We start from the raw sequence: 14,201 nt of genomic DNA on the forward strand, positions 1-14,201 counted from the left end.
GCTAATGCATGTTTGTATAATTGCACTGTAATAATAAACCACTTTATAACACAGTGCTGCCGAGTTCTCAGTTCTTTTCAGAATGTGTTGATTAATATTTCATTACAGCAATCATTCATAGAAGGTTATATAATATAAGAGATTAAGAACATGAGACCAGGGCCCCTGTGTCGATCCTGGCTTGAGTTACTGTCTGTGCTGTTTCACATAGTAACTCTGTGTTTGCATGGGTTTCCTCCCACTGTCTAGAAACAAGCCGATAGGCAGACTGGCTATGCTGAAATTCCCTATATATGTTAATCAGTTTAATTATATATGTGTGTGATGTCCTGCAATGGACCGTGCCCAGTGTTCCCAGGACAAGCTCCAGGTTCACCAGGACTCTGATCAAGAAAAAGCGGTTACTCATGCATGAGTGATAATCCTATCTAACTTCTCCCACACCATTAAGCTTAACTATAAGCAGATAGAAAGTATGATGTGTACTGTATGTGTTTAATTACATATAGTGGTGTAAAACCAAGTGTAATGTAATTTTAAATAACGTTGATTACTGGACAATAACGTGTCCTGGTGTGTTTTATTTTTATTAGAACAGTATTAAAATGCCAGTTTACAAATGTTCATAATGTATACATTCATTTTACAGATTGCACTAATTCAAGAGGACTAAACTCACTTCAAAGTTTAAACATTGGATACAAGGTTTGGAGTCTTGATCCAGAAGTGATTTGGTTCTGCAGCTAGCAAGTGAGAGGGAAAAAGCTGGCACACGTTTGCTTAAGTGCTTAATACTGCAAAAGTCCCTTAACTCAAAGAGTTTGTACTGTGCAAATATAAGCTATAGTTTAATATTTTAGATTTGGTTATTTTTGGTGTTTTAATAGAGTGAAAATATTTTCACAGAACGTTATGGGAAAACACTGCAAAGTTTTCTTTTTTCTTCATTGCATTGTAGAGTTGTCTGAGTTCTAGTGTTGTGTAACTATAATGTTGTGCACAGCTGCTCACACCCACACCCACCCACACACACACACACTCACTGACACACACAGATCCTAATCACAAGCACGCAACCAGATGGCTGAGTGGGGAGGCTAGAAAAGAAAAGTCGTTTCTGAGTGTACATCATATGTGCACATTTTCTTGGATGTTTGATGTCTGAATATCTGAACAACTTCGGTGTAAGTCTGCGTTCAGCTATGTAACAATTCTCTTGAATCCTGTACTGGGTTTGAATCCGTATGGAGCGGTTAAAGTGTAACTGTCCGTGTTGGTGTCCAGACTAAAAGATGACAGCAATGCTATACTCTGTGGTTTAACTATTAGATGCGGTGATGGGGATCTCTGGGAGCAGAGGGAAAAAAGTGACACCTGCGTCTGTGACAGAGGGAGACCCAAGATCTCAAACGCTCAAGTGTCAAACCTCCAGTGTAAGTGTTTTTCGGAAAAACACTCATAAGGATCGTTTAAGCAATAAGCAAGTCACACAGTTTTCAGTGGATGATAGCAACCTGGCAGAGGACGTGGACAGGAAGAGCGCTTTCCAGAAAAGTCCATTGTACTTGTGTGAAAACTACACCTTCTGTTACAACCAAATACATCAACATGACACAGACACCGAGAGCACACACACTGTTGATAATATTGTTCCCACTGATCTACTCAAGCCTGGCACATTTGAAGACAAATGGGATACCTGTGCATTCAATAAACTAAGCAAACCCCAGAAACAGGTACGTTGTAAACTTTTATTTATTTGTTTATATATTTATCAAGTTTTCAGTGTTCATTAAAATTAACTCCCAACATGGGATTCATTAGACATTGTCAGTATAACATTATATAAAATTTTAAAATGTTTCTGCAGGTTAATGTTGCACTAAAACAAATAAAATAATATAACTTGATAAAAAGATGTATTTCACAAAGTGGAAAGAAAATTGTATGCACCATTTATTTACTGTTAACTTACTGTACTTAAGGCAAATAGCTAGACATGAAGCTAGAAACTCCATGGCTTAGAAGGAAAAACAGCATTGTAAATATTCATGAGCATGTTTTTCAACTTAGAAAAAGAAAAAGTGGAAAACAGGAATACTTTGGGAACAGGGAAAGCAGAGACACAGTGATACTTTGGGGACAGGGAAAGCAGAGACAGGGATACTTTGGGGACAGGGAAAGCAGAGACAGGGATACTTTGGGGACATGGAAAGCAGAGACAGGGATACTTTGGGGACATGGAAAGCAGAGACAGGGATACTTTGGGGACATGGAAAGCAGAGACAGAGTTACTTTGGGGACAGGGAAAGCAGAGTCAGGGATACTTTGGGGACATGGAAAGCAGAGACAGGGATACTTTGGGGACAGGGAAAGCAGAGACAGGGATAATTTGGGGACAAGGAAAGCAGAGACAGGGATACTTCTTTGGGGACAGGGAAAGCAAAGACACGGATACTTCTTTGGGCACAGGGAAAGCAGAGACAGGGATACTTTGGGGACAGGGAAAGCTGAGACAGGGATACTTTGGGGACAGGGAAAGCAGAGACAGGGATACTTTGGGAACAGGGAAAGCAGAGACCGGGATACTTTGGGAACAGGGAAAGCAGAGACAGGGATACTTTGGGAACAGGGAAAGCAAAGACAGGGATACTTTGGGGACAAGGAAAGCAGAGACAGGGATACTTCTTTGGGGACAGGGAAAGCAAAGACACGGATACTTCTTTGGGCACAGGGAAAGCAGAGACAGGGATACTTTGGGGACAGGGAAAGCCGAGACAGGGATACTTTGGGGACAGGGAAAGCAGAGACAGGGATACTTTGGGAACATGGAAAGCAGAGACAGGGATACTTTGGGAACGAACGTGGAAAGCAGAGAAAGGGATACTTTGGGAAGATGGAAAGCAGAGTCAGGGATACTTTGGGAACAGTAACAGATATTTTGCATTGTCTGTCTGGTGTAACCCTTGAAGGTGAAACTTGCAACTTGAAAGTCACAGGGGTTGTTGAAAGCTGAAAGAATTCTAATTTCCCTAAAGTTCCCAAAAAGATGTATATGTGCAATTTTCAAGGATGAGAATTAATTAAATAAAAGGCACTTAATTTTGTTTACTTTAATATGTGCCTTTTGGCTGGAAGTTTAGATGTAGTGTTCCTTTGGATTGTAATTACAGTTTAGAATAATAACAAAGTTTTCTAGGTAGGGTATCTTTAACATACACACTGAAGTTACAAAAGGTGTAAGCATGAATTTCCATGTTTCTGAGAGTGCATAGTATTTATGCCTGGGGTATCCAGTCTTAAGAGGCTGTGAAGATGCAGGTTTTCATTTCAATCAAGTAGGAGTCACACCTGATTTCACCTGCTTAATGAGATGATCTTGGCTTTCACTAGATTTAGTTGTGGCTTTTGCTGAGTTCAAATGAAAAGCTGCACCCAGACCATTCCTTTCCTGATAAGATCGGACACCCCTGATCTTTGCTGAAGAAAGAACGCCTGCTCCTACATCTGCCCTTGCGCATGCCTCTTGTACATCTCTGTGTATCTTAATATTTAAGACTACAGTTTACTTTCATGCACACTATTTTCCATTCTATATTTAATTCTACAGTATACATTTATTTTTCTATTTCTTTCTTATATTTTTATTGTTTACTTTTATTTCATTCTTTCATAGCTATATTTATGTATATTTTCATCTGTGTTGTATTTTTTAATAATTGCACTGTCCATGGACCGGACCTGACTCACATTTCACTGCTGGTTATATATGCTATATATAATTGTGTATGTGACAAATAAAAATCTTGAATCTTGAATTATAAGTAATCATTCGCTCAACAGAATTTGAAATACTTGTCTGTTGCAAATGCAGGTATCCTGGAATGGATTTACAAAATATTAAAACAATACTGGAGTAGTATTCCTTAAACCCTTTCTAACTTGATTCCTTTCTGTAGAAGGAATTTGACATCAGAAGTTTTCAATCAGTATAAACTAATAATTGTATTACCCAAAAACAATAGGGAGTCTGTCAAATAGTCTGTTATGAGATTAGTCAGGACACTGTTGGATATCTGTATGTATAGTATCATGACTCTGAGGGAAAGGGGAGGGGGTGGGAGCCCCATGCTGGGCAAATAATTTACACATCTCCTCAATAACACTGGCACACATTTAAAAAATAAAAAAGTGTATGGCACAAAAGTGTATGGTTTTTTAAGTAGTAAACACTGTATTTAAACCTAGTATTCTCGGTCAAAAAAAATAAAAATCTAGCCGTGGGGGTCACAGTCCAGTGACTTCTGTGCCGTGACCCAAGCCCGGATAAATTAGAGATTGAAGGGGTGATGTTGAATGTTGTTAGTGGTTATGCCCCACATGTAGGTTGTGAGTTAGAGGAGAAAGAGAGATTCTGGAGTGAATTAGATGAGGTGATGGAGAGTATTCCCACGGGTGAGAGAGTGGTGATTGGAGCAGATATTAATGGACATGTTGGTGAGGGGAACACAGGTGATGAGGAGGTGATGGGCAAGTTTGGAGTTAAGGAAAGGAACTTAGAAGGACAGATGGTAGTGGACTTTGCTAAGAGGTTGGCTGTGGTTAACACTTATTTTCAGAAGAGGGAGGAACATAGAGTGACTTACAAGAGTGGAGGTAGGAGAACACAGGTAGACTACATCCTATGTAGAAGAGGCAATCTGACAGAGATTAGTGACTGTAAAGTGGTAGTGGGAGAGAGTGTAGCCAGACAGCATAGGATGGTGGTGTGTAGGATGACTCTGATGGTCTGTAAGACGAAGAGGTCAAAGATAGAGATAAGGAGGAAAGAAGATAAGGAGACTTGGTGGTGGAATGAGGAAGTTCAAGATAGTATCTAGAGGAAGAGATTAGCCAAGAAGTGGGACATGGACAGGACTGAAGAGAATAGACAGGAATACAAAGAGTTACAGCGCAGAGTGAAGAGGGAGGTGTCTAAGGCCAAGCAGAAGGCATATGACAAGTTGTACACTAGGTTAGACACTAGAGAAGTAGAGAAGGACTTGTACAGGTTAGCTAGGCAGAGGGATCGAGATGGGAAGGATGTGCAGCAAGTTAGAATTATTAAGGATAGAGATGGAAGGGTGCTCACAAGTGAGGAGAGTGTACAGAGGAGATGGAAGGAATACTCTGAGGAGCTGATGAATGAGGAAAATGAAAGGGGAAAAAGAGTAGAAGGGGTGAACTCTGTGGAACTGAAAGTAGATAAGATTAGAAAGGATGAAGAGGATGAAAAGTGGAAAGGCAGTTGGTCCTGACGACATCCCAGAGGTCTGGAAGTGTGTAGGAGAGGCAGCAGTGGAATTTTTAACTAGTTTGTTCAACAGGGTTTTATAGAGTAATAGGATGCCTGAGGAATGGAGAAGAAGTGTGTTAGTGCCGATCTTTAAGAATAAGGGTGATGTGCAGAGTTGCAGCAACTATAGGGGGATAAAGTTGATGAGCCATACAATGAAGCTGTGGGAATGAGTAGTGGAAGCTAGGTTAAGGAAGGTGGTGGAAATTTGTGAGCAGCAGTATGGCTTCATGCCCAGAAAAAGCACAACAGATGCAATTTTTGCTCTGAGAATTTTGATGGAGTAGTATAGGGATGGTCAGAGGGAGTTGCACTGTGTGTTTGTAGACTTTGAGAAAGCGTATGACAGGGTGCCAAGTGAAGAGCTGTGGTACTGTATGAGGAAGTCAGGAGTAGCAGAGAAGTATGTCAGAGTGGTGCAGGACATGTATGAGAGGAGCAGGACAGTGGTGAGGTGTGCTGTAGGTCAGACAGAGGAGTTCATAGTGGAGGTGGGACTGCATCAGGGATCGGCTCTGAGTCCCTTCCTGTTTGCTATAGTGATGGACCAGTATCCGAGCTGAAGATGTTGAGGTTCTCTTTAGGAGAGACAAGATAGGACAGGATTAGGAACGAGTACATCAGAGGGACAGCTCATGTTGGATGTTTGGGGACAACGTTAGGGAGGGAAGCTTAAGATGGTTTGGACATGTTCAAAGGAGGGAGAGTGAGTATATTGGTAGGAGAATGTTGAACATGGAGCTGCCAGGCAGGGGGCAAAGAGGATGGCCAAAGAGACAGTATATGGAAGTAATTAATGAGGATATGAAGCTAGTGGGAAAGTGTTGAAGATGCAGAAGATAGGGATAGGTGGAGAGGGATGATTCGCTGTGGCAACCCCTGAAGGGAAAAGCCGAAAGAAAAAGAAGATTCTAGGTCAAAAAAAAGTAATACGTATGAAGAACTGCAAATTCTAGCCCAGAGTGTCTACATTCACTATGAGCCATTAATCCTCAGACATCATTTTTCTGTACTCTTTACTAGTTAAATGTTTAAAGCAGTATAAACATTTGTATGTATTTGTGTAACGTTTTCTCTGCAGACTGCAGTGACACCACAGCGAGCAGATCCATTGTGCACAAAGAGACCACAGTAAGTAGCTTACATTCCCTTAAATTATTGATCTGTCACACGCACACACACACACACACACACACACACACACACACACACACACACACACACACACACACACATACACATTACCTTTGACAACAGCCTGCTCTTTGGATTATGATGCCTCAGTTTAGACATGGTCAGATCATGCTTGATTTGCCTGATATGCTGCTATACTGTACAATACCACCTTTCAGAAAAGACTAAAGGTTTTAGAAAATATAAAGGATGCTCAGGACCTGATGGCTTTACTTGGTGATTTGTTCTGGTGGAGCTTTATTAACATTTATTCTAGCAGACAGACTGGGCTCCATGCATCTCCATGAATGACCTTAATGAAGGTTGTGAGTTTGACCACTAAGCTGCGTCCACTGGGTCTTAACCCTCAGTTTTAGAAATGTGGTAAATGTACGTTACTCTGAATAAGGGTGTTCTGCCTAAATGTATTGGCCTAAATGTAAATACATCCTGTCTACTTTTATATGACCTGAACTATTCTCTACTGAACTATCCTCTGAGAGTCTGTCTGTTTCTTCCTCTACAGTGTTCCTGGCATTTGTGATGACATGTTCCTGGCTTTGCCTGTGGCGTACGATGCTACAGAAGAAGACTTAATGAGTGCAATAGAAAGAGAGTTTGGCTAGTATGATTACAATGCAGTTTATCTTGGATGCAAAATATTAATACAAAATACAGATGCCTATTTTACATAACTCTTGCAGTCTATAAACCCTGCCTTTAATTCTACATTCTCTGTTTGCCAAAATGCTGTTTTGTACTTATTTTATTTGTATTGCACGGTATTGCATAGTGCTTATATTTCACCTGTATTTAAAGACGTAAATCAGATTAAATGTTTTTGCATTTTTACGTTACACACAGAAGGAAGGATTTAGAGTTTTTGTGGTTAAAAAAAAGGGGAAAAATGTGCAGGGATGTATGTTTAAATTTGCGCTGCTCTTTACCCCTCAGTATGGAATGTATTTTAACACGGTTTGGGATGGAAATCCTACAAGAATACTTTTCTCCATCTCTACTGAATACTAGCTTATGTTAACAGAATTCTTTCTTTCTTTCTTTCTTTCTTTCTTTCTTTCTTTCTTTCTTTCTTTCTTTCTTTCTAACAATTTCTTTGTTGCCAAGCCCATTTTATTTCATTTTAGCTTTGTTGGGTTCCCTAAACATGTATCTTGACTATTCAGTTTATTATTGTAAGACAGAAAATTGTGTTTAAATTTAATTAATAAAAAACAATTAATGAATGAATTACTTAAATGCATAAAAGGACTGATTAACTTACACACACACTCTCACACACAGTTCTTTCATTTCTTTTTTAAATGATTTGATCTTCTTATTGTGACAGTAACAGTTAAAGTGTAAAAAATATTATTTTACTGCTTTGTTCAGAATGATTTTTGTTTGTTTGTTTGTTTGTCAATTTCATTAGCTCTCAATGAGCTGGCCAAAGAGAATTTATATATGTACAGATTTTATTTAATATTTTTCATATTATATTATACATTCATTCATTCATCTTCTACCGCTTATCCAAACTACCTCAGGTCACAGGAAGCCTGTGCCTATCTCAGGCGTCATCGGGCATCAAGGCAGGATACACCCTGGACGGAGTGCCAACCCATCGCAGGGCACACACACACACACACACACGCACTCTCATACTAGGGACAATTTTTCAGAGATGCCAATCAACCTACCATGCATGTCTTTGGACCGGGGGAGGAAACCAGAGTACCCGGAGGAAACCCCAGAGGCACGGGGAGAACATGCAAACTCCACACACACAAGGTGGAGGCGGGAATCGAACCCCCAACCCTGGAGGTGTGAGGCGAACGTGCTAATCACTAAGCCACTAAGTTCGGATAAGCGGTAGAAAATGACTGAATGAATGAATATTGTATTATATTATATATTTTTAGACAAAACAATACAGAATTTAATAAAATGTTTTTCTATATTTTTCAAATTCTTACATTATTCTTACAAGTGTGTAGTAATTTGTAACGCTGTAACTGGCTGAAAGACAGTAAACTGGACGCACAGGACGGTTTTGTCCACAGTGGGTCGCTGTTCCTGGATTTAAAGCGGGGGGCGGGGTGTCGTTTTTGAAATCTGATTGGTCGCGCCTCTTAGCGCTACAGTGAACCATGGAATTTAATTGGCCCACAAATAACGGCTTTACTGGGTGTGTCAGGGATTTGCCTGTTTTCGTTTACCAAAGACATGGAAGAAAAGTCTGTTCAACACTGAAGTGTCATTTCTAATATGCTGCATATATAAACACTGAGTATATTTGGTTGTTGTTTTTTTAAAGGCATGACACTACATAGGATTATAATTTTATTTATAATTAATTATAATAATATTTAATAATACTATTTTATTATTCAATATTATTATTAAATATTAATAACAATATTTAATACTAATAAAATATTATTAGTACATATTATTATTAGTAGTAAATAATATTATTTCCTAATAATATTTACTAATAAACTATTAATATTACATATTATTAGTAAATATTATTAGTAAATAATATTTGTTAATAATATTTTATTATTATTTAATACTATACCAATAATATTAAATAATATACTATTAATATTAAATATTATTCTTATTAATTATAAATTAAATTAGAATAATATTTAATAATAATATTTTATTTATTTGTTTTCATTTATTTATTATAATTATAATTATAATTTTTTTATTAGCTTTCTTTTATTTATTAACACAGATATCATAACACATTTAAACCAGCTGATTGATATTACAAGTAAACATTTCAAATAAATCATTTCTTTAAAAGTTTATTATTTATGCAAATAAAGCTTTGTCTCATTAAACATGCATATATCTGTATACAAATTTGCATTTGTTTACTGAAACGTTTTCTGGAAATCCCTTCATAATGTTATAATCTAGATTATATTATAGATACTATGCACTATTATGAAAATTTCTTCATGCCATTTTAAAACTCTTAAATCTAAAGTAAAATATATTCTCAACATATACTGAAAATAATGTTTTTATAAAATTTTGGATAGGAACACATGGCATCTACAGAGACTTTTTCCATAGAGAAATTTTGAGAAAATCCAACGTTTTACTGTTTACAATCTAAGTGTGGTTTATAATGTTAATAAAAGAAAATGAACATATGTATTAGGAGAAAAAGCTTTACGGAGTTGTAAAACCTTTTTTTTCCAATGCACTAATTTCCAGCAATAATGAAGTGAAATTAACATAATTTCTGTTGACGTTTAATATTTTTATTCCTACAGTTCAAAAGCTGATCAGTATTGATATGATCAAACTTATAATTCCTGTCTGTGGTCTTATCCATCCAATTTATGTGTTTTTTATGTTTGAGTTGTTTTCTTACCACTATCTAAAAAAATTCATTTAGACTCTAGAATATTTTGTAAGATTGTAACTCTATATACAATCCAGTGTGGTGTTTTCTTTGTCATCTGTGAGCAAAGTCTTTAAACTGTATTTGTACTGAATGTGATACAGCAGATCTTCAGTGCCAGACTTCACAGAGCACACAGGAAATGCTCCAGATCAGTGTCAGCAAAACTGAACAGGAAAAAACATGACTGAAGAAAAGGGTGGGCATCAAAGATTAACCATTCAACACCTTGTCATCACTATGAATGTCTTTTTTAAGCTTACTTCCTGTTTGAATGAGAAATGTATTCTTCCCTTTCTTTGGGTTTCTCTGTCATTTGTTTGACTGCCAGCACAACACTCAGATAAATAACCACAAAAGGAGAATGGTGATTTATCACTGTTTACTGAAAATGAGTATTAAATAATGAAAATAATATAATTAGCACAGTTCAGATAATTATCCATAAGTAGATCCATGAGTTTTCATAATTTTCCTGTATTTAAGAATTAAGGAATTGGCTATTTATTTCCAACAGAATACAATTGTAAATATACATAAACATGTAATTAAGACAAACATCGTACAAAGACTTTGGCAAAAAAGAGTGCATGAATGATTATAACAAGTGAGTAAACAAAACATTGTGTTCATTACAAAGTGTACAAAAAGAGCAGAACAGAATACAAGAGAGAGTCCAGTGCATGTCTATGTTTATCCATGAGAATTAGCAGCTTTATAGTTTCAAAAAAGAGTCTCTGGACTTGCTCCAATCGGATTTAATTTGAGGCCGGTAACAGCATGCTGATTGGTAGAGCCTTGGCTGTCGTTATCTTGTTGAGATTTCGAACCTCTGTTTGCCAGGAGGGGATCTTCTTGGTGGTCATGTGACGGCGAGCGTGCTTAGTAAGGTGGTCACTGCGCATGAAGCGCCTGTCGCAAACAGGACAGACAAATTTTTTCTCGCCGGTGTGTGTTCGCCGGTGACGAGAGAGTTCATCAGAACGTGCAAATTTTTTGTCACAGCCCTCCCAGTTACAGCTGAATGGCTTCTCACCTGCAGGCACAGATAAAAATACGATTAGAGAAATGCTACATTCTTTTTGACTCCTATATAAACAAAAAGGATACTTGAGTAAACCAGAAGACCTGATTACACCTTACCTGTGTGAGTTCTAAGGTGTGCCTTGAGGTGAGAGCTCTTGAAATAGGTCTTCCTGCAGCCAGGGAAGCTGCAGACATAGTTGCGCCTACGGGAGAACTCTGATTGTGTGGTGCAACTCTGCCCTGAGGGTAGGTAGATAGGTGCTGGTGCCAGAGGCAGCAGTTTAGTGTTGCCCACGGTCACAACGGCCTGCTGTGGGCATTGTGGTGTCTGAGTCACCGATGCTTGAGGCATCACCAGCATCACAGTACCTTGTGGAACTGACGAACCAACAAAAATTGGCTGTGACAGGAAAGACTTTGGAGCTGGACTCTGGATAAACGCTGTTGATATAAGTCCTGGTTGAGCCACTGGGAACATCTGGCATATAATGGGTGGACTGGCCGTGGGAAGTGGTGAACTGGAAGCGTATTTGAAAGGGATCTTGTCACTGGGGGATCGGTTGCTGCTGTTCTGAGAAGTTTCTGATGAGGTGCTGGATGTATGGGACTGGCATGGCGAAGAGGCTGATAAGGGAAACTCTGACTGTGTTGGCTGTTTTGGTGGCTGAATGTATGTGGTGGCTGACTGTTGACGTTGGATAGCGTATGGAATGTTCTGGTAAACTGAACTGTCAGCTGTATGCCGAATGACGCTAGTAGCCATGGCTCTGCCTGGTTGGGGGGAAGGTTTCTCAGTTGGAGGAAACCACCTGGGAGGTGACATCTCAGCACAGGAGGTCACAGAAGGTTGCTGGTGACTGGGACTGACAAAACTGGTGCAAGGTTTTTTCAGAGGGCAGGGTGATGTGGCCACTGGGGTGTGAGCAGTGGTCTCAGCAAAACTGGGGCTGTGTGGCGGCGTCATACACTGTGGAAAGGGAAAGATGCAATATATTCACTACATGTTACAAGCCACAAGGTCTTCAAAATGAACACGCATGAAACCCTGGTACATTGCTTTATAACAAAAAATCTTTTTAGTGCACATGTTTTATCTTGAATCAGCTAAGTAATTAATTAGTTACTCAGGGTGAAGTCCATCCAACTTATCTAAAGCATGCCACATGTCTAGGCTATCATAAAACTATCTCACGGAGTTTAAGCAAACAAATCAGCCCTGTAAAGATCCCTACTTGACACATCACGGGTCCATGTGTTATTCTCTCACCTCTGGTGGGAAAGTTTTTTAACTATTTTTAACAAGGCTCATAAATGCTTAGAACTAACTGTGTCTGTTGAGTTTCCTTACCAAAGTGGAGAGTGAAACAAAGTCTCCAGGGGTCTCTGGGGGTTCAGGGTGCAGGAGGGAGTCACAGGAATCAGAGGCCGGGGTCAGAGGACGAGGTTTCAAGCAGCTGGGTCTTTGGGATGACTGAAACCATGAACTCATGCAGACAAGGGCTTCTGCCGCCTCCAGATCATTGGACTCTGGTACGCTGCATAATGACTGCTCACTGTCGTGCCTTTTCCTTTCCATATACGGTCTTTGAGTGTCCACCTGAGCTCCCTGAGAAGAAGAATACCTAATGTAAGTATTGGCATAAGCTTAAATAGGACTTTCCGGATGTTTAGGTAAGAAAACAGCTTGAAAAAAAGCCCTTTGTGCTTCAGGAAACCAACTATTCCCAATGTGTAAAACAGTTATGATTCACACCATGCCCCTCCCATATATATCTCTCTCTCTCTTCTCTTTCTTTCTCTCTGTGTCTCTCTATCTATCTTTCCTTTCTCTCTGCCTCTCTCTCTCTCTCTCTCTCTCTCTCACACACACACACACACACACAGACAATAAACAACAGAGATGTTTACAGACATGCTGACTTTAGTAGAGATTTCAGATTTTTTTTTTAGAAAGCTACCATGTAAAGAACATGTGAGGAACCTTTTGCGTGTGTGTGGTCTTAAAATTCATACACAAAATAAAATGTAGCCGGCTGGAAAATATACAAAGTGACGCTAACATTAAGTTTATATTGACAAATAGAAATCTAAAGTCTGCTCGTTATGTGAATCAACAACAACTCCCCCTATAGTAGGAATGATAACGTTAGTAAGAGGTAAACAAATGTGTTTATTTGTTCTTACCTGAGAAATTTCTTCCATATTCGGAAATAGTCGCGTTGACATGTCTTCAAAAATATATATATATATACACCCAAGAAAACACAGAACAAAGGAGTCCGTGAGACTAACGCCCGTGTAGTGACGACTGAGACCGGAATTTAATTCGCTTTTACCACTCAGCTCTGGCCTCAGCTGAGTAAAACAAGTCATCGGGGGAAAAAATAGAAAAACAAAATTCACAACAGACTGGCGGGTGGTAACATGCAACCAATGGAATACGAGCATGTGTAGCCGTTCGACCAATGGCGTACAAAAGGACGCGTGATCGGCGCATGTCAGAGCCGTGATTGGAAGAAGTAGGGTGCGCGGCTGTGGGTGGGCGTGTCGGGGGAGTCAGCAGTGTCAGAGCAAACTCGGTGAACCGCGTGCAGGGAAACTGGACGAAAGGTCACAAGCCTTGAGTAAAACGTTATAGTAGTGAGTAATTATAGTAATACCGCTCGGTTTGGCTCTGTTGGGTCAGCTGTAACTGGAAAAGTACTGCTTATACATGGCTCCTGTTTGAATTCCTTTATTACGACACCTATTGGGGCATAATGATGCTGAAATAATGCATAAATAAATAATAATAATAATAATAATAATAATAATAATAATAATAATAATAATAATGCTTCTTTAGTTCACTGTTGGAACAACACCGACACTCAAACTACTCTATTCTGCGTATTAAGCTTATCACTACTCTTATTAAGGTATATAGGTGGCGTCATGTATTAAATATTAGTTTGTTTAATATTAAGAGCACCAGTATTGTTCATCACATAGCACTTTATACTTGTCAGGGTCGATATATATATCTGGGAGGAAACCAGGCAACCCAGAGGAAACCATGCTAACACAGAGAGCATGTGAAACTCAACAGTAACCCAAACTCAGGATCAAAGGCAACCATGATACTACTGTGCTGCTCTTAGAAATGATCTAAGCAATGCATTAGCAATCTGTATGGAACAGGAATTAGTAACACCATTACATAAGCAAATTATAAATAATTTATTTATATTATTGATT

At 38.9% G+C, this 14,201-nt stretch overlaps 1 protein-coding gene across 1 annotated transcript; it reads right to left on the reverse strand.

Moving 5' to 3' along the window:
* Positions 1-10,303: 10,303 nt before the first annotated feature.
* klf11b (Kruppel like factor 11b) lies at positions 10,304-13,334 on the reverse strand. The gene is made up of 4 exons (XM_060880134.1): positions 13,149-13,334; positions 12,313-12,570; positions 11,082-11,931; positions 10,304-10,974 (listed from the first exon to the last, which is right to left on the reverse strand). Exons 1-4 carry the CDS (start codon positions 13,188-13,190, stop codon positions 10,697-10,699), a joined length of 1,428 nt encoding a protein of 475 aa, XP_060736117.1. The 5' UTR covers positions 13,191-13,334; the 3' UTR covers positions 10,304-10,696.
* Between the last annotated feature and the right edge of the window lie 867 nt (positions 13,335-14,201).

Source organism: Tachysurus vachellii, chromosome 10 (genome assembly GCF_030014155.1).
Source record: "Tachysurus vachellii isolate PV-2020 chromosome 10, HZAU_Pvac_v1, whole genome shotgun sequence".
Lineage (NCBI taxonomy): Eukaryota > Metazoa > Chordata > Actinopteri > Siluriformes > Bagridae > Tachysurus > Tachysurus vachellii.